At 40.3% G+C, this 21,228-nt stretch overlaps 1 protein-coding gene across 7 annotated transcripts in view; it reads right to left on the minus strand.

Annotated features, from left to right (window-relative positions):
- LOC140199612 (activin receptor type-1-like) overlaps nt 1-21,228 on the minus strand; it is a 148,255-nt gene that overhangs the window by 77,980 nt on the left and 49,047 nt on the right. For 5 of the 7 annotated variants that reach the window (XR_011886452.1, XM_072261973.1, XM_072261968.1 and 2 more), the window contains exon 2: nt 2,888-2,961. Coding sequence is in view for 6 of the 7 variants with exons in the window: in XM_072261973.1 (XP_072118074.1) it covers nt 2,888-2,954 (67 nt within the window). In the remaining variant the exon portion in view is untranslated. Of the gene's footprint in view, nt 1-2,887; nt 2,962-19,778; nt 19,895-21,228 lie in introns of all 7 variants that reach the window. The other 2 variants (XM_072261970.1, XM_072261969.1) reach the window with 1 other exon arrangement.

A 21,228-nucleotide genomic window follows, 5' to 3' on the forward strand; every position in this document is an offset into this window, starting at 1 on the left:
GAACACACCTATGTAGAAAAGCCTACAAGAGGAAAGGCTGTACTTGATCTGGTATTGGGAAATGAACCTGGTCAGGTGTTGGGTCTCTCAGTGGGAGAGCATGTTGGAGACAGTGATCACAATTCTATCTCCTTCACCATAGCATTGGAGAGGGATAGGAACAGACAAGTTAGGGAAGTGTTTAATTGGAGTAAGAGGAAAGATGAAGTCATCAGGCAGGAACTTGGAAGCATAAATTGGGAGCAGATGTCCTCAGAGAAATGTACAACAGAAATGTAGCAAATATTCAGGGGATATTTGCATGGCATTCTGCATGGGTATGTTCCAATGAGACAGGGAAAGGATGGTAGGGTACAGGAACCGTGGTGTACCAAGGCAGTTAAAAATCTAGTCAAGAAGAAAAGCTTACAAAAGGCTCAAAAAACTAGGTAATGATAGAGATCTGGAAAATTTTAAGACTAGCAAGAAGGAGCTGAAGAATGAAATTAGGTGAGCCAGAAGGTGCCATGAGAAGGCCTTGGCAAAAACCCCAAGGCATTCTACAAGTACGTGAAGAGCAAGAGGATAAGACTTCAGAGAATAGGACCAATCAAGTGTGACAGTGGAAAAGTGTGTATGGAACAGGAAGTAGCAGAGGTACTTAATGAATACTTTGCTTCAGTATTCACTATGGAAAAGGACATTGGCGATTGTAGGGATGATTTAAAGTGGACTGAAAAGGCTGAACATATAGACATTAAGAAAGAGGATACGCTGGAGCTTTTGGAAAGCATCAAGTTGGATAAGTCACCAGGACCGTACGAGATATACCCCAAGCTACTGTGGGAGGCGAGGGAGGAGATTGTTGAGTCTCTGGCAATTATCTTTGCATCACCAATGGGGATGGGAGAGGTTCTGGTGGATTGGAGGATTGCAGATGATGTTCCCTTATTCAACAAAGGGAGTAGAGATAGACCAGTGAGTCTGACTTCAGTGGTTGGTAAGTTGATGGAGAAGATCCTGAGAGGCAGGATTTGTGAACATTTGGAGAGGCATAATATGATTAGGTATAGTCAACATGGCTTTGTCAAAGGCAGGTCATGATTACAAGCCTGATTGAATTTTTTGAGGATGTGACTAAACATACTGGTGAAGGTAGAGCAGTAAATCTAGCGTCTATGGATTTCAGCAAAGCGCTTGATAAGGTATCCCATGCAAGGCTTACTGAGAAAGTAAGGAGGCATGGGATCTTGCTTTCTGGATTCAGAACTGGCTTGCCCACAGAAGGCAAAGAGTGGTTGTAGATAGGTCATATCCTGCATGGAGGTCGGTGACCAGTGGTATGCCTCAGGGATCTGTTCTGGGACCCTTTCTCTTCGTGATTTTTATAAATGACCTGGATGAGGAAGTGGAAGGATGGGTTAGTAAATTTGCTGATGACACAAAGGTTGGGGGTGTTGTGGATAGCGTGGAGGGCTGTCAGAGGTTACAGTGGGACATTGATAGGATGCAAAACTGAGCTGAAAAAGTGGCAGATGGAGTTCAACCCAGATAAGTGTGAAGTGGTTCATTTTGGTAGGTCAAATATGATGGCAGAATATAGTATTAATGGTAAGACTCAGCAGTGTGGAGGATCAGAGCGATCTTGGGGTCCGAGTCCATAGGACACTCAAAGCTTCTGCGCAGGTTGACTCTTTGGTTAAGAAGACATACGGTGTATTGGCCTTCATCAACCATGGGATTGAGTTCAAGAGCTGAGAGGTAATGTTACTGCTATATAGGACCCTGGTCAGACCCCAGTTGGAGTACTGTGCTCAGTCATCTCACTACAGGAAGGATGTGGAAACTATAGAAGGGGTGCAGAGAAGATTTACAAGGATGTTGCCTGGATTGGGGGGCATGCCTTATGAGAATAGGTTGAGTGAACTTGGCCTTTTCTCCTTGGAGCAACAGGAAATGAGAGGTGACTTGATACAGATGTACAAGCTGATGAGAGGCATTGATCGTGTGGATAGTCAGAGGCCTTCTCCCAGGACTAAAATGGTTAACATGAGAGGGCACAGTTTTAAGGTGCTTAGAAGTAGGTACAGAGGAGATGTTAGGGGTCTCCCATGAAGTCCTTGCACCTTTAACTAAAGATACTTTTGCTTATTAACCCATAAACACCCCACCTTATTCATCACAAATGATTTGACACTTGCACTGTCAAAACCCATATCCATGCCTTTATTTCTTTTTAGACACCAGTATTCAAGACACAGTTCTAACTGATTGCTATATTCTATCTTCTAAATTCAGTCAAAGATTCTTTTCTTTTCAAAATTCACACCCAGTACCATTCATTTTTCATTGTTGAACTTGCTAACTCTGATCATTCTAATTAAGCAACTTTCTGATTCAAAATTTGCCAAGCATTTTTAAAATTCCCCACGGCCTTGCCTCTCCTCTCCCCCCAAAAAAAAATCCTCCAGCCTTACAAACCTCCAAGAAACTTGTGTTCCTCCAAAGTCTTCCTGCTGGCAAGCATTCTTGCCCACCACACTTTTGCTCTGAATTATAGAATTTAATAGATTCTTGAAGACTGGAAGCAAGGTGAGATGCTATTCCTGAAGTTCATATTGGGCATTGCTGAACAGCAAAAAAAAATGCCACAGGTGGATAGATGAGACCAAAAGGGGAAATGGAGAATTAAAGTGGCAGGCAACAGGATATTCCTGTGAGCTGAATTCAGGTGTCAACAAGGTGATCACCCAGTCTATATTTGGTTTCCCCAATACTGTGAAGGCGAAATATTGTAAACACCGAATGCAATAGATTAGACTGGAGGAAAAACATTTAGCCTATCAACAGTATCACAGTAAGCCACCTCAAGATGCTTCATGCATTTATTGCAATTACAATAACTTACCTTTACACCAAGCACTTGGAAAGGCCAGTGTCATCAATACCGGAAGAATGATTTTTCCAGTTGCCATCGTAAAACTAAAACAAAAACACAAAAACAAGTTAAATTTAAATGATCTCTAACTCATCTATGTACATCTGAATTTTTTTTTACAAAAAAACAAAGGGGATAATATACCATGGAAGTAGGAAATAATTACAAGCCACAAATACAGGCATAGATATCATATTTGTGCAGTCCAAACAGTCCCTAACCACAATTCCGGTTAACCAAGACGACCAAATATGTCACAATTATGATTTTTCTCAAAATAGATAATCTGGCTCTATCCACCACTGTTTACTTCACCAAGATGTAGTTGTCAGCATTCATCTGGTTGTCACTTGACTGTGAGTACGCTGAAAGCCACCAGATTATTACAGTAACTGCCTTAAAAAGAGTTAATACCACAAAGTATTTAAATTTGCGATCTTTTAAGTAAGCCCTTTGAAGAAATTAAATAAAATTAAGGAAACTCTGTTTCAGTGCTAAATACAATGGCCCTCTGCTTGCCAATTAAAAAATAAGAATATAGCATTGTTCCAAAGGCTAGGCTGTGGGAGCAGAGACATACAGTTCAATGACACATTCTTTTCAAACCGTATGTCACTTGGGACTGAGTCAATGATGAGCACCACAGCTCACTAACTCATATGAGAGACAACCTTCATCACCTGCAAGATTGGTAGCCCTACATAATGGCACCCAGTGGGAATCCAATACTCTCAGCCTCGACAATAAAGTTGTTTTCTGCTGCAGATACAAGGATGTTGAAATACAGTTGCTCAAATGAAACTCCATGTCAAAAGTCAGTGTAATTATGCCTAAGCCAGACGTATGACTCAGCCTACAATGTAAACGTGAGAAGCTGTGGTCAGACCTGTATCACAGATATTACTAGATAGTTACTTCAGCACATATTCAAAACAAAGTAGTCAGAGGTGGGGGTGAGTGAGCCAGGAGAGATAGTATCTAAGTGTAGCTGTTATAAATGCAAAATTGATCATAATCAAGCAATAATTAACACACAAACTGAAAAGAATGTTTGGATTTTTAGCCAAAGTATATTTACACATTTCTTGTACATAACTCATAGCTTTGAAAAGATGAACCAGAGCTTTGTACTGAGAATTTTGACATAGAAAGCCACACACATGCAAACTAGATACTGAAGGTGCTCATTGGTCTAACGGGATCCTATAACTTGAAAAGTTGCAGAATATCAAGTTGAAAGAACATATTTCAGACTCTGGACTCATTAAAAATTGCACTTGTTTTGTTCTCTTGCATCTATAAGCTGACCTGTGCCTCTCAGCTCTATTTCAGAAACATCAATACACAAGTAATTGATTACTGTCATCTATATTCTATATGCATAGTTTAGAATAGTGGCATATACATGAAGTACAGCATATTTAAAATAAATAGAGAACAAAAATAATAAAAGAATGATATATAGAGACCTACTTCCTGCTAATGCACAGGGAAAGAATTCTCCAACAAGGATGATCAGTTTATACCCACGGAAGTGCTGAGTGAGTAGGAGAGAACTAGTTTTTTTTGTTGGGGCCATGGTAAAAGATAAATTATGGGAGACATTTTTTGCTTAGTTAACAGTTCAGTTTGTTTTATCTCTGGAGGGAACATACTGCAAAATTTAAACATACTTATTTTATGCCGATAAACCAATATGAAATAGAGCTGCAAAGTGATCGACACACACAAAATGCTGGAGGAACTCAGCAGGCCAGGCAGCATCTTATGGAAAAAAAAAGTACAGTCGTCACTTCAGGTCGGGATCCTTCGGCAGGACTGGAGGAAAAAAGATGAAGAGTAGATTTAAAAGGTGGGAGAGGGGAGAGAGAAACACAGGGTGATAGGTGAAACTAGGAGGGGAATGGATGAAGTAAAGAGCTGGGAAGTTTATTATGGAAAAAAAAATACAGACCATGTTTGAAGCCGAGACCCAAAGAAAAAAGTAGATCAGTCTGACTTCTGAGTTGATTTCAGTGGGTAGTTCGAGCATACACTGCACCAGGTTTCAAACAAGAGAAAATTTGCAGTTGCTGGAAAAGCAAGCAACAAGTTAATTGTTGAAAATGCTGGAGGAACTCAGTAGGCTAGACATCCTTGGAAAAAATACAGTCGATGTTTCAGTCCAAAACATTGACTGTACTTTTCTTCCCCCACCCCCCATAGATGCTACCTGGCCTACTGAGTTCCTCCAGCATTTTGTGTGTGTTACACTGCACCAGATTTTATCCCTTATGTTTACAAGCTTAATAAAACTAAACCACAGCAGAAGTATGAAATCTACAGGTTGCTTCAGGTGACAGGATTTAGGATAAAAATAGTGAGCATATCTTCTTCATTTAATGAAAGCGCCAAAAATGTTATAACATTTTAAAGATGTCAATTAGAACTATGTCTAAGACTGGGTGTGGTTATGATACTCAACATACTCAAATAGATAACTAGATGAATTAACTTGTAGAGACAGCACACGACAGATTCTGGGATATGGAGCAACACAAGATGCTGGAAAAACTCAACAGGTCAGGAAGCATCTATGGAGGGAAATCCAACAGCATCACCACTGAACTCCCAAACTTTCAGTAAACCGCTCTCTCATGATCTGCCCAGTTTTTCCTAAACTTACCCAAGTCCTCATAACACAATTTCTTTCCCCTTTTCCACCGCATCTCCCCTTCACACAGATACCCCTTATTAGTTACCCTCCTCCGCTATTCCCATCTGCCTTCCCCCACCTCCTTCACTAGATTCCATGCTCCACTCATCTCTCAGCCTGAAACATTCCAGACTGCTTTATGTCATTTCCAGTACACAAGTGTAAAGGAGAACAAAATAATTGTTACTTTGGATCTGATGCAGTACAAAAAAAAAGAACATTTTTTTTAAAAACACACAATAAATATAAATATGCAAGATAGCCTATGTACATAAGAATGATCGTATGTCCATAAAGTGACAATAGACACAGAGTGCCTGACTGGAAATGATAAAGTAGCGGCGATTGGGGTTGTGGAGAGTGGGTTTGTAGGCGGAGGAGTTGATCGGACTTACTGCTTGTATCTGGTTGTCCTGGTATAGATACTACGTAGCCTCCTCGATGGCAATGAGACATAAGCAAGGTGGCTGGAATGCTTCATGGTGTGACTGCCTTTGCCCCATACCTTTCTGTATACACACTATGTCCTTGATGCTGGGTAGACTGGTGCCTCTGAAGGCAGTTTTGACTACTCTTCCTGTCCACTGCAGTGCAGTTTCCATACCAAGGGGTGACGCAGCATGGTAGGCTGCTCTCTATTGCACATCTGTAAAATGACAAGAGCATAGATGTGCAAAGTCCAGCTCTCTACGACCTCCTCAGAAAGTGGAGGCATTGGCGAACTTTCCTGATTGTGTTTAATGTTGACTGCCCATTGATGCTGTCTGACCCGCAGAGATTCTCCAGCATCTTGTTTGTTGAAATAAATTAACTTGGAACTTTGTTTAGAAAATACACCAAGTACGATTAGATACAAAATCTAGAAGGCTGATCAAATCCAAAAAGTTCAATAGTATGTAAAGCGCTGTAAGGATTCACTGCTAATGTAATGGCTTCTCTGTAATGTTTCACTGCTGAGGTAATGGTTTCACTGTAGCAGCAATGTTTGGGTTATGGCTGGACTGTGGTATGCACGTTAGCCAATCAGGAGATTGTTGCTTTGTCTTGTGAATCTGGAAGGAGATTTTTCGCGGTCTTTGGTGGTGGAGAGATGAAGAGGGAAGACATGTGGAGAGAGCTGGTAGACCATCGGACGGAGTGGACTGGGATCTGAGGGTCCGAAGGTCGGCAATGCTGGAAGGAGATCGACAGTGGAAGAATGGCAAATTCATGAGCTCCAACATGCACTTTTGACTTTCCCCTGAATTTTTTTAACTTTTTATTTTCATTACTAACCCTATATTCAGATTAAGATTCATAAAGTTGAATCATTTAAGTGCATATGGTGTACTGTCTGATATTTTGCGTTGTGGGTTTGTAACTGGGTGGTACATTACACAGCATCCACACAAACTTGATTTCTCGGTTTGGCAGGGCCAGAGGCTGTTTTCCCCATACGACCTAGCCGAACCTGAGGGTTACAACTACGTATCAGGCTCAGTTTAAGTCAGCTGCAGTAACTTTCACATCAAAATGATTAAAGCATCATATTGCCCAGAATAATTTGTCACCCTCTACGAAAGAAAGAGGTTGCAAGGATATCCTGTGCTAGTGTCTGCAGCTGTTATTGTCACTTAACTCAGAGGTGCCATGATTCTTTACACTAACAAAAAGACATCAGTGGCTGGCTGCTTTTATTTCAGCCCATGAAATAGCTCAAGGAAGCCAGAACTTGGGCCAACAATGTCAGTCACAAAACTGAAACATCGATGGTCTCGTTAGAAAAGAAAATTATAGCAAGTGAAAAGCATTCCACTATAATTGAAAAAAAAACACCAATACAGTAATGCCCATAATTCAGGATGAAAATAAAAGACACGGCTGCCAGTGCTCAACGTTGCAAAGATGAGAACTTGACAGTCAGGATTACTGAATGACAGATATGTGGAAACCCATAACACCAGTTAGTGATTCCCAGCCCTCCAAGTATGTGCTTTTGCAGTGTTCAGGCACTGAACAGAGTTTCAACTTTAGGGATAAAAAAGCAACAATGATGCCTGGTGAAAAACAACGGGCTAGACTACACTGGTAGGTAGCTAGGCATCTCAGAAGTGCCAGCTAACTGTAGCATGCACATCAGAACACTATAGACTCCAGAGCTTGAAGATGGCAATGACAAAGCTGGAATGTACTGGAAGGTGATGAAAATTTAATAGCAGAAGTCTTAATTTGAACTGCTAGCTGTTTTTCCTCTCTCCAAAAATGCTGAATGACCTGCTACATATTTGCAAAGCTTTGATTTTCTTTTTAATTTCAGAGCCAGAAATCATTGGGAGCTAAAATTGTAGAGGAGGAAACTGCAAGCTGGGTCCAGAGCAAGGTGTCCCAACAAAAAGGACAAAGGAGAACAAAATAATTGTTACTCCAGATCCAATGCAGTACAAAAAATACACAAGAACAGAATAATGATTTTAAAAGCACAATAAATATACATACAAAAATAGCATCTATTCATAAATGGACTGCACATCTATGAAGTGAGGCAAGGCACAGGAGTGTCTGCACATATAGTGACTGACAGGAAATGTTAAAGTAGTAGTGGTTGGGGCTGTAGAGGGGTGATTTAGTAGTGGGTGTTGTTGATCAGCCTTACTGCTTGGGGAAAGTAACTGCTTTTGCACCTGGTATGATTGCTACATAGCCTCCTCCCTGATGGGAGGGGGACAAACCATTCGTGAGCAGGGTTGGGTGGGATCCTTCATGATGTTACTGCCTTTATGCCACACCTTTACATATACACAATTCTTTACAAATACTCCAAACAATAATTGCCAAACAACTTTTTCTAGCTTTGAAACACCAAGTGGAAAAGAACTGTCAGAACAGTTCATTCAGGTTCCAGAGTTTTTTTTAAAAAAAAACACCAGTTTTGTTGATTTTTCAGTATCTATCTTGTATATCCTATTATTTATTCTGAAGAATGTGATAACAACTGGCATTCATTTCTTTCCAAATCAGCTTGATGGCATCACAGTTATAACATTCCACAGATCCACAAATTCTTGACAATAAGTGAGCTGACAAACAGGAAATCCACATCAGAAGATCCTCAAGTGTTGCTAGCTGATTTTTGTCATTAAGAGCAACTCTACCACTAACCAGAAAACCTATGTCAGTGTTTGGAGAATACTACAAAAAGCGGTGGATATGGCCCAGTCCATCAAGGGGAAAGCACCCTCCACCACTGAGCACAACTACATGAAAAGCTGTCACAGGAAAGCAGCATCCATCATCAGAAATGCTCACCACCCAGGACATGCCTCCTTCTCACTGCTGCCATCAGCAGGAAGGTAGAAGAGCCTCAGGACTCATGCCACCAGGTTCAGGAATAGTTATTACTCTGCAACCATCAGGCTCTTGAACCAAATGGGATAATTTCATTTACTCCATCTTTGGAATGGTCTCACAAACTATGGATTCCCCTTCAAGGACTCTTCATCTTATGTTCTCAGTATTTATTGCTTATTTATTCATTATTATTATTTCTTTCTTTTTGTATTTGCACACTGATTGAACATCCAAGTTGATGTGGTCCTTCATTGATTCTGTTATGGTTACTATTCTAGGTATTTTGAGTACACCCACAAGAAAATTAATCTCAGAATTATATATGGTGACATATGTACTTTGATAATAAACTTACTTTGAACTTGAAATACACAGCAAGTTATCTTTAGCAGTTCAGAAAATTAGACAATTCTTAACCACAACAAGAAGTAAAATATCATACACATTGTTGTTTGCGTCATACACATTGGAGTTGAGTTTCTCTACTGCATTAAAACAGAGCAAAAATTGAAAACTTATTGTAGATTCAAACAATGGTACAACTGCACAGAAATTGAAGCAACCAATTTTATTTTTGAATCTTTTTAAAATTAGTGAATTGCATTGTAAACTCACTCAAAATCCACATTACACAGCATTTCTTCTTGGCTTTCCAAACAGTTTGTTACATACTCCTAATCATTTTCAGGGTTTGGACATTGGGGGCAAGGCCCATCTCTAATTGCCACAAGGTGGTGTCGCTGAAGTGCTGCAGGTCTTTCTGAAGAAGATACTCCCAACTGTGCTGTTGCAGCGGGGACTCCAAGATCTGTACTTAGCAATCAAGGATTGGCAAGTCGACATGGTGGGCATCCTGAAAGGAAATTAGCATTTTCTAAATAATATGCCTGTGGAAGAAGGAATGTTTAGGTTGGTGGATGAGGATGCAAGAAATAAATGGGCTGATTCATCTAGAATGATGTCACTTTTTGTTTGGGGAGTTGCTGGAGTTGGATATCATCTACACCACAATCAGTAATGAAGAAGCCAAGGATCTAGTGTACTTAGAACATAGTTCGCACTATGTTGTGCCAACATTTTAACGTACACACCCAACACCTATGTGAGGATCTCATTTGTGGATTTTAGCTCTGCCTTCAACACTATTTTCAGGAGTTGCTCTGCAGCAAGATACAGCCTATAGCATCTGTCAGTGGATTACGAACTTCCTGACAGGAAGGAAGCAGTACATAAGGCAGGGCTCCTACTTGTCCAATCCAATGTCTATAAGCACAGGCTCTCCACAGGGTTGTTTCTTTCATCCTTCTTACTCTCACTTTCAACAAATGAGTGTACCTCCAAAACAAATCTATTCAAATCTTAAAGTTCATGGATGACACAAATGTAATTGGTCTCATCTCTTTAAAAAAAAAATGAAGTGACTTGCTATCAAGGAGGTAGACTGTCTTGCTATCACGACAATGGAATTGGGGATTGACTTCTGCCAACAACTCCCCACTCCCCACCTAACCTCTTGGAAATTAATGGTCAATGTGTTTCTGTGGTCAAATCATTCAAATTCCTGGGGACTACCATTACCAATACATTGAACAAAGAAAAGTATGTTACACATCACTAGGAAAACCCAGCAGAGATTGATCTTCTTACGGCAGCTTAGGAAACTTAATATCTCAGGGTGTATCCTGACGAATTTTTACTTGCCATCATGGAGTGTTGTGACCATCTCTATCACCATTTAGTTTCCTGCCACTTCCTCCCTCTCCAAGTCCAGAAGCAAGTGGTTCATTCAGTAGAGAAGATCATCAGCTGTCAGCTATCAACATTAAAAGACCCATTATTCGCCAGAGCGAAGAAAAGACCTCCAAAAAAAATTACTGCCGACTGCACCCACCCTAGCAGTCACCTATTCAGCAAATTGCCCATGAGATGCTACAGGTCCATTGTCATCAGGCTACACATCATCTCCGGAGCTTCTTTCCTGTAGCAATCCAGCTTCTCAAGGAAACTCACTCAGGTGTAATTCCCTAACTGTCTTTGCACAACGTTCTTGGTCTTTGCTGCTTCTCCTTGTTCTGTTGATAATTACCGAGACTGTCATATGTTCACATTTACTTAAGTTTACTTATTGCAATATTGTCTTGTTGGTTGCTATTTTGTTGTCCTTTAAGGTATTGTCCTTTGTTTTATGCTTAGCACCGAACCACAATCAATTCTGCTATGTTTCACGGACTGGCAATAAAGTGATTCTGATACTTCAAGATCAAGCTAAACCAGGGGTTCCCAACCCATTTTATGCCATGGACCCCGACCATTAACTGAAGGGTCTGTGGACCCCAGATTGGGAGCCTCTGATCGAAACCAACTCTCCTACATAGCCCTCCATTATCCACGTGTCTATCTAAGAATCTTTAAAATGTCCCTAACAAAATCTGCCTCTATGCAGGTAATAGGCCACCATCTCAGGCAGCCTTTTCCATGTATTTAGCATTATGTAAAAATCTCCTTCATACTTTCCTCCAAACATCTTAAAATTATACCCTCTTGTATTAGTCATTGCCACTTTGGGAGGGAAGTCTCCAGCTATACACTTTATCTGTGCTTATCATCTTCTACAGCTCTATTGTGTCACCTCATTCTCCTTTGCTCCAAAGAGAAAGGTACTAGCTTACTCAACCTATTCTCATAAAACATCCTCTAATCCAGGCAGCATCCTGATGCATCTCCTCCACACTGTCTCTGAAGCTTCTACACCCTTCCTATTACGAGCAACCAGAACTGAACACAATACTCCAAGTGCAGTTTAAACGGCATTTCATAGGGCTGCTATATTACCGCATAGCTCTTAAACTCAATTCCTAACCAATAAAGGCTAACACCTTCTTAACCACCCTAGTAACTTGCATGGGAACTTTGAGGGATTAAGACTTGGACCCCAAGATCCCTTGCTTCTTCTGCACAGCTAAGGATCCTGTCATTAGCCTTGTACCCCACCTTCAAGTTCAACCTTTCAAAGTGACTCACTTCACATTTTTATGGATGAAACTCCATCTGCCACTTTTCAACCAGCTTTGCATCTTGTCAACGTCTTGTTGCAACCTATGACAACCCTCTACATTAACCACTACATCACTAATTTTCATATCATCTGCAAACTTACTAAATCATCCTTCTACTTCCTAGTCATTTATAAGAATCATAAAGAGCAGGGGTCACAGAACAGATTCCTGTGGAAAACCACAAGCACAGACCTCCAAGGTAGAATGCACTCCAACTACTACCACTCTCCATCTTCTGTGGCCAAGCCAATTCCAAATTCACACAGCCAAGTTTCATAGAACAGAGAATAGTACAGCACAGTACAGGCCCTTCGGCCCACATTGTTGTGCCAACCCTCAAACCCTGCCTCCCATATAACCCCCCCACCTTAAATTCCTCCATGTACCTGTCTAGTAGTCTCTTAAATTTCACTAGTGTATCTGCCTCCACCACTGACTCAGGCAGTGTATCCATGGATTTTCCATGGATCCCATGCCACCTGACATGGTGAACTTGTCGAACACCTAACTAAAATCCATATACACCAAATCCTCTGCTCCATCTTCAATTTGAACTGTCACCTTCTCAAAAAAGTCACAGGTTTCTGAAGCATGACCTACCCCTCACAAAGCCATGTTGACTGTTCCTAATCAGACTCTGGTTGTCCAAATCCTGTCTCTAAGAATGCTCAAGGAAAATTTGACCACCACTTATTTGAAAACTCACTAGTCTACAATTACCTTTCTTGAACAAAGGAATAATAGTTGTCATTTTCCCAGTCCTCTAGTACTATTCCCATTGTCTGGGAAGATGCAGGGATTTCATCATCAATGATGTAGAGGTCCTGGCGCTGGGATCATAAAGGTGTCTTGCTCGACTGCTACACAAGATCCCCAGGTCCTCATTGATGAAGGCCAGCAGGCCAAAAGCTGCCTTCACAGCAAATCACAACAATGAGAAACACTCAAGAACTCGCAGAAATGATGGAACAGATTAGCTTGAGCAGGGGATATAAACATACAAACCTCCAAACACAAAATAGTTTTAAAAAAATCTGGGTTCCAATGAAATACATCAGTCCGTGCCCCAACAGATGCTGCCTGAGAATATGTGTCCCCTATTTTGTTTTTATTCTAGAAGACTTACAAATACAAATATATAATAAAGCTATTAAAAGAAACATTGGTATGGTGTATATTAAGTTAGTGATGAATCAAGATAAAGATGGATATGATCAGTGATCCCAAGGGGAAGCAAAAGCATTCAGTTAGCTGCAGGCAAGTAATTCCAAGATCGACCCACACTAAGCTTGGAACATACTAAATAAAAGATTCTGCCAAATATGCCACATGGGAGTCCAACAATGGAGCTTTAGTACTAAATAAAGGACTCAACCTTTTAGCCAGGACCATTTAAGTGGACCTTCCTGGCCCCGTCAATTGGATTACATTCATAGTTGGTCAGTAAATTAGACTCAAAGGCCTGGTTAAAAATGCACTAAAATAATTTTTGGAGACAGTAGTTTTGAAACATGTACGCAATCCCCCAGGTGGACTTTAATACATGTCACATAATATACAAATCACAAAGTAGGCAGAAAAAAAGTCATTTTAATGTCAACTTTTAAAAATAAGTTGTGTACTCTTGAACCAGTGGGGATAACGTTACTCAATTTCACTCGACCAATAAATGAACTGTTCCAAACCTATGAATACCCTTTCAAGGACCCTTCATCTCATGTTCTCAATATTTATTGCATTTTTTTTGTATTTGCAGATTGTTGTTGTTTATACTTTAGATGTTTGCCGTCCTGTTGGGTGAAGTCTTTCAATGATTCAATTACGTTTCTTTGATTTATTGAGCATGCCTGCATGAAAACGGGATTGCATATTATCAAACTCTGTGCACTACTCTGAAGGACAAGCATTCAGAGGATACACAAGTGCATAGCACACTGATGATGTCTCCTTGCATGGTGACGAAACACCTATAAATGGATTGCCAAGATTGGAGAACTCAATGTGGCGACACATGTAATTTTATACTTTGAAGCACTTTGCATACACACACACAGCAGCTCAGCATTGTGAATCCCATCCTGGAAGCTTGCTCATTTATAATTCTCTGTTTTACATGGCCAGCAAAGAAATTTCTGAAATATGATACATGGAAAATCTTGAAAGTATATAACTTATATTTTTTTCTTTGTTGATATTGGCATTCACATTTTAAAAAAATGATGACCAACTATTTTCAGCACTGTAGTATCCAAATTTTTAGTTTCTTGTTTTCAACATATTTTCTTAACTTAGAAATGTATATAAAATAACGTTTTTGAATACAATCTGTTCAATCCCAGTTGTTCTTTTATGTTGACATGTCTTTTATCAAGGCAGTACATCATAACAGCTTTGGACAGAGGAATAGAACTTTAACATAGTAAATTGTTCCACTGCACCTCACAGAAACATACAAGATTTGACAGAGCTAAAAGGAGAATGAGGTCCAAAAGTTTGGTCAATACAAACTTCAAACAGGAAAGATAGGTTGAGAGACTGAGGCCAAGGAAGTGTATTTTGGCTTCAGCAAGCAAAGCTTAAGTGAACATCACAATGTGTTGATCAAATCAGCAGTGAAACATAGATCAGAGGTTCCAGGATCAATATGCAAATGTCAGCAGCACGACAGTGTAGTGGTTAGCACAATGCTTTATAGTACCAGCGACCAGGATTCAATTCCCACCATTGCCCGCAATTTGTACGTCCTCCCAGTGGGTTTCTTCAGGGTGATCCGGTTTCCTTCTACAGCATCTATGGAAAAGAATAGATAAGCAACGTTTCGAGCTCAGACCCTTCTTCAGGACTGAGAAGGAAGTGGGAAGATAGGGCAAGTGGAAGGAGGCGAGCTGGAAGGGGACAGGTGAAACCAGGTGGGTGGGAAAGGTCATGGGCTGGAGAAGAAGGAATCTGATAGGAGAGGACAACAGACAATAGGAGAAACAGCAGGGGGTGTGGACCCATGGTGAAGTAATAGGCAGGTGAGAAGAGGTAAAAGGTCAGAATGGGGGGGCAGAGGGGAGAAAATTTGTTTACTGGAAGGAGAAATCTATATTCATGCCATCGGGTTGGAGGCCACCCAGATGGAATACAAGGTTTTGCTCCTCCACCCCAAGGGTGGTCTCATCTTGGAACAAGAGGCAGCCATGGACTGACAATCAGAGAAATGAAGACAACTTTTCTTTGCCATTAAACAAGGGAGACTGGGTGGTGAAGATCTTTGATGATGGATGCTGCTTTTCTAAAGTGACGTTTCACGTAGATGTGCTCATGGTTGGGAGGGTTTTTCCCTGTGATGTACTCGGCCACTACCATTTGTAGGATTTTCCACTCCAAAGCATTGGTGTTCCCACACCAGGCCAAAACGCAGCCAGTCAGCACACTTTCCACCACACACCTATATAAGTTTGCCGAGGTTTTCGTTGACATGCCGAGCCTCTGCAGACTCCTAAGGAAATAGAAGTGCTGTCGCGCTTTCTTCACAAAAATATTTATATGATGGGTCCAGGACAGGTCCTCTGAGATAGCAACACCGGGAATTTAGTGCTACTGACCCTCTCCATCTCTGATCAATCGATGATTACTGACTCATGAACCTCTGGTTTCCCTCTCCTGAAGTTTACAATGAGTTCCTTGGTCTTATTGACATTGAGTGAGAGGTTGTTGTTATTACACCACTCAGCCAAGTTTTCAATCTGCCTCCTGTATGCTGGTTCATTACCACTTTGATGCAGCCCACAACAGAGGGGTCATCTGCAAACTTGTGTATGGTGTTGGAGCAGTACTTCGCCACAACGTCATAGATGTTGTTACGTACCCCGTAACTGGGTTGCCAAACCAGCAGAAATGGATCGCTCAGTTGGAGTCTGGATTACTAGAACTAAGAAAGTTTTATTAAAGAAACAAGCAACACAGTACTCTAATCAAAAGGATAATGAATGCAACAGTTCAGCAATGATAAACATACATGTACACAGAATTAAGATAACAGGATCAATCAAGCTCTATCGTTGTCCAGGGGTAAATGACCAGTGTCAAAGTGATGCAAAGTTCAGTTCAATTCGCAGTAATCGCTGCCGTGGCGATGGACAGTGGGGGGGAAGGAGAGAGAGAGCAAAACGAATGAAAATTCAAGGCTTCCACACAGACCTTCGCAGTCAGCTTTCGGGCGAGTCCTTTGTGATGTCATCTGAGGTCACCGAACGTGACCCCCTCCATTTCCAGATACGATCGTTTCTCTGCGGTGAACCTGGCACCCAGGCAAGGGTGGACACACACCAGGTTCCCGCCAATCGTGCCTTTCCACCCTGAGCATCTATGGCTTGTCCCTCGACTAGCCGTCCACAACTTCCCACCGACTTGTGAGAGACGCACTGCTTCCAGGGTCTCGTTACCTCGGGTGTCGTGTGTGTCCTGCCTTAGCGAACCTGTCCCTTTTTATCCCCCTGCTGAGGTATCGCCTGTCCATCACTTCAAACAGTTCAGGGTTCAAAGGGGCTGCCGCTCTTGACAGCTCTCTCCTTCTGTTACTCTCTCTCCCGTCCCTTCATTACACATCTCCAAATGCTGCTCCATTGTTTTCCTTATCTCTCTCTCCTGAAGACAGGTGGCAGACCAACTGCTGATCCCACTGGTGCCAGCACAGGACAGCTACATCTTAATCTATGTGTATTCTTGTCACAATATAAATTGAATAGAGCAGAAAGATAAGTACACATCCCTGTGGTGCTCCTGTGCTGATGGAGATTGGGCAGGAGATCCAAACTGACTGTGGTCTGCAAGGGAGGAAATCCAGGATCCAACTGCACAAGGGGGTATTGAGGCACAGTTCTTGGATATTAGTGTTAAATGCCGAGCTATAATCGATAAAGAACATCCTGATGAAAGCATCTTATCGGTCCAGATGTTCCAGAGTACTCAGACAGGTACTCTGTCCGGACTGGATGCTTTCCTTGGAGTCACTCTTTTGAAGGCAGCCCGCACATCATCTTCAGGTACTGAGACCAAAGGATTATTGGGAGATATGGGGGTTCTAGTGTTCTCATCAACCTCATTTTCAAGTGACTGTACATTCATCAACAAGATGCTCGGTAGAGAAGGTCTCACACCCCTGCACTTCAGCCTAGTTTGAATCCCACCTCTCCTGTCGGGTTTTTGGCCAGGGCCACAACATTGACACTTAAACGTGCCACGCATAACTGTTCCACATTTACCCATCAAGCACGAGAGCTGGAGATCATTGACATAGTTTTGTGGTATGTTAAGAGGAAATTTACATGCTGCAGGTTGCCCAGGAAAGATTTGGCCTGCTAGAACTTAACTGTTTCAAAAAATAAAATAAATAATAATTATAGTCAATGACTGAACATTAATTGCCCTCCAGTCCTCCTCTTATACCATTCTTGTAACTGAGGGGAAAAAATGAAATTAGTAGTTAGACCCTCTGTAATTACCTCCCCTTATCCTAGGCTGCTGAAAGAAATATTTCCCCCAAACCTAATGAATTATCTGATGACAAACCCTTAATACTCCATTTCTATTTTTGGTCCATCGAAAATCTGTGCATGTATTCATACATCAGTATCACTCCCCACCCCTTTATAAATTCAGTCAGAAAATATTCATTAATTGAACAAACATATCAACCTCTTCTTACAGGGCCTCTAATAGGCTTTACTCTTTCCTTAAAAAAAATCCAAAGACGTTTTGTGAAGAGTTTACTTGCCAAAATTTTTCATTCTCTTTCAAATCTTCCTAGTTTCCCTTTAATTCTCTCCTATTTTTGCTATATACTCAATTCTGCTGCAATAAGGACTTGTCTGACACGGCCCTCTTTCACCACAGCCCTTCCACTGCTTATTCTAATCTCTGGGCACAGAGTTCTAGACATAGAAACAAACTTTTCTCCTTGTGGGAAACCACTATTTAGGGAACAGATCCAAAACCACTGATAAAAGGCTATTATTATTAATTTTCCTTCTGCATTTGCAGCTTGGTATCTTTTGCACTCGGGCTGAATGCCCAAGTCGGGCAGTCTTTTACTGATTCTGTTTTGGCTATATTTTATAGATTTTTCTATCCCCACAAGAAAATGAATCTCAGGGTTCTATATGGTGACATACTGCATATGTACTTTGATATTAAGTTTTCTTTGAACTTTAATTGATATCTTCAAGCAGCTATTTCCATCCTAACCATACAAAATCAATTCCCACTCATCTAAAAAAGTCTTCTTTCAAAGTTAGAGTCTTGACTTCCACTTTTTTTTTAAAATATATGCAAGACCCCTTGATGGTCTTTGCATTTACTATTCTGGTTGAAGAAAATGAGCAGCAGAACTAGATGGTAAATAAATGACAAGGACAATTGCACAGCAAGGCAGTAGCGCAGAGCTCAAGGAACTGTCAGAAGACCGGAGAAAGCCGAAGAAGGAGGCCTGCAGACAAAATCAAAGTGGATATTTCCAGGGATTTTATTACAAAAATTACAAAGTGATTTGCAACATACAGTTTTGCACAATGAATCCCCATTAAAAATGAATCACTAAAATTATGTTCCTACCACACTTTATGAAGTTCATTGCTTAAAATCAAAACATCACTTCCTCGCCAAAACTGGCAGATTATAAGATGTTACTTCGCAAGTTGGTGCGTGCAGGCACACACACAACACTCTTGGGAATGTTTACCCAAATTCTTCCCAATTGTTTCAGAATTGAGGATCCACTTATTTGGATGAAACACATAATGCCAGGATTAACTACCATATGTATGCAGTATTTCTGAGTTTATTCATTTCCTTTAAATTAATCTCACAAAAATCAGGGAGGTACAATTAAAGTTAACATTCCAAAGCAAGATCTACAATTGTAGAACAGTGTTCTTTTATCCACATTCTCAAAACACAAATAATCTTTCCCCTCCCGGGGAATCAAAGGATGTAGAGTTGAGGTGGGAAAGGAGTTGCTTTGAAGTGCAGCAAAAACATTATTAAATGCTAGAAATGGTACAGAGCCACATTTCCTTTCCCATTTGCAGCATTTACGTTCCAGATTTAAAACACTTAAATTACACAAACATGGAGTTCAATAGAATTCAGATGTTATTAGGTCCAAGATCATGATTAAAGAATGCTGGGCACTTCATCAGCATCATGGTCAAAGTCACTTAGTTGGTCCAGACAAATATTAACAGTAGCTGTAGAGTGCAAAACTACATCACATACATTAGCAACAATTTATAATTTCCCTTGAAAATAAAACAATAACTGTAGTGTTGAAGACAGATTTCAAATTTCCTGATTTGCTTTCCAAGTTAATTAATTTGCACAAATACAAATAATCTTTATTTGGACAAAAAACAAAAATGTTGAGAGTCCTATTTCATGGATGGATAAAAGTGCAGAATTTTTACAGAAATTAGAATGTGACAAGGAAATGCGCTGAATTGTTTTAAAAAAATACTGAACCGACATATCAGTTATCCTCAGTTGTAGCTTATCCATTTATTTACAGATACTTTACCATAGAATGAATATTGAGTACAGAAAGAGGAACCAACACGAATAATTATTAAATATAAATTAGCAAAAGTTGCAAACAAAAATTCTTGCCATTTTCTTTGGATTCTTATTCAATGGGTGGTACAAACTGGTTTCAAAGAAACTTTAATGTGTTTTTGTCTCTCTTGTAGTGACCAAAAGGAAATAAGATTCAGCTAAAACCAAAAATCAGGTCTGCCACCGATACCTCACAGGTTCCCATGAAGGACCAGAGAATCTTGCTTCTCAGGAGCAGAGTCACATGGCATCCCTTCTATTTCTGTATTCCCCATACGTACAATACCATCCCTCTGAGATGTGGACCTGAAACCCAAACATTGCACAGATGTTTCTTTTCCGCTCTTTAAGGCAGCAAGTAAGATTAAATTAGCTGAGCAAAACTTAGTTTAAGTTATAAATCTATAGCATTCTAAAAGCAAATATGTTCAGAAACAATATATTTGTTCAAGACTGGGTGGAAATAATCTTCACTGCCCCACACAGCAGAGAAGACAAAGAGTGCAATAGTTTAAGAATAAACAACATTGCTTAATATTATTTTGACTATCTTTAGCACCTTTCATTCCCAATGTGTTTCACACGTATGCGCTCCTTCCTGTCACTTACCAATGTTGCTCTTTACTAAATAAGTTGAAAAACAAACGGAAACAGGGGGAGCAGATACAGAAAGATATACAATGCTGGTATTCGGAGCAGACAAATGAGCTCCTACATGACTGCTATGAGATTCAGCTGCCAGCCTAAATAACTACATCATCACGACCAAAGACTTATCAGCAAGTGCACTGAGAACATTGTGTTACGTTCTATGTAACTGCACCAATGAGGACAATCCAGTGTTTCTAAACTGGAAACCATGAATGAACTGGGAAATCTGCACTCTATTTAAGTATAAGTCTGCAGCATTCAAATCAGGTAATCCTGGTCTCCATAAGAAATCAAGATTATTACCTCCATAAAGAGATTCAACGAGACAGTACAATTGTTTTTTTTAAATAATACATTTTGGTTTCACTGCAACTGGTATGCAGAAATTTCTGTCAAATTTCAAAGTTCAAAGTAAATTTATTATCAAAGTACATGTATGTCACAATATACAACCCTAGGATTCATTTTCTTGCAGCCAATCACAGTAAATACAACAATAGAATTAATGAAAGGCTGCACCCATTGAAACAGACAACCAATGTACAGAAAAAAAAGTGCAAACACAAATAGAAATAAATAAGCAATAAATGTCAAGAACATGAGATGAATAGTCCTTGAATGAGCCCATATGAATAGTCCTTGAATGAGTTCAACGATGGGGCAAGTGAAATTATGATTATGATGAAGACACACCATCCTCTTTTACTGTAATTTAGTAATGTATTAAGAAATGATACAAAATTTTTCCAGAATGATATCACGGAAACACATGACAAACAGACTTAAAAACTAACAAAAACCACATAATTATAACATATAGTTACAACAGTGCAAAGCAATACCGTAATTTGATAAGAACAGACCATGGCACGGTAAAAGTCTCAAAGACTCTCCAAAGTCCCATCATCTCACGCAGATGGTAAACCTCCAGCACCGCCAACTTGCCGATGCAGCATCCTGGAAGCATCCGACCACAGTCCGACTTGGAG

The sequence above is a fragment of the Mobula birostris genome, chromosome 6 (assembly GCF_030028105.1).
Source record: "Mobula birostris isolate sMobBir1 chromosome 6, sMobBir1.hap1, whole genome shotgun sequence".
Lineage (NCBI taxonomy): Eukaryota > Metazoa > Chordata > Chondrichthyes > Myliobatiformes > Myliobatidae > Mobula > Mobula birostris.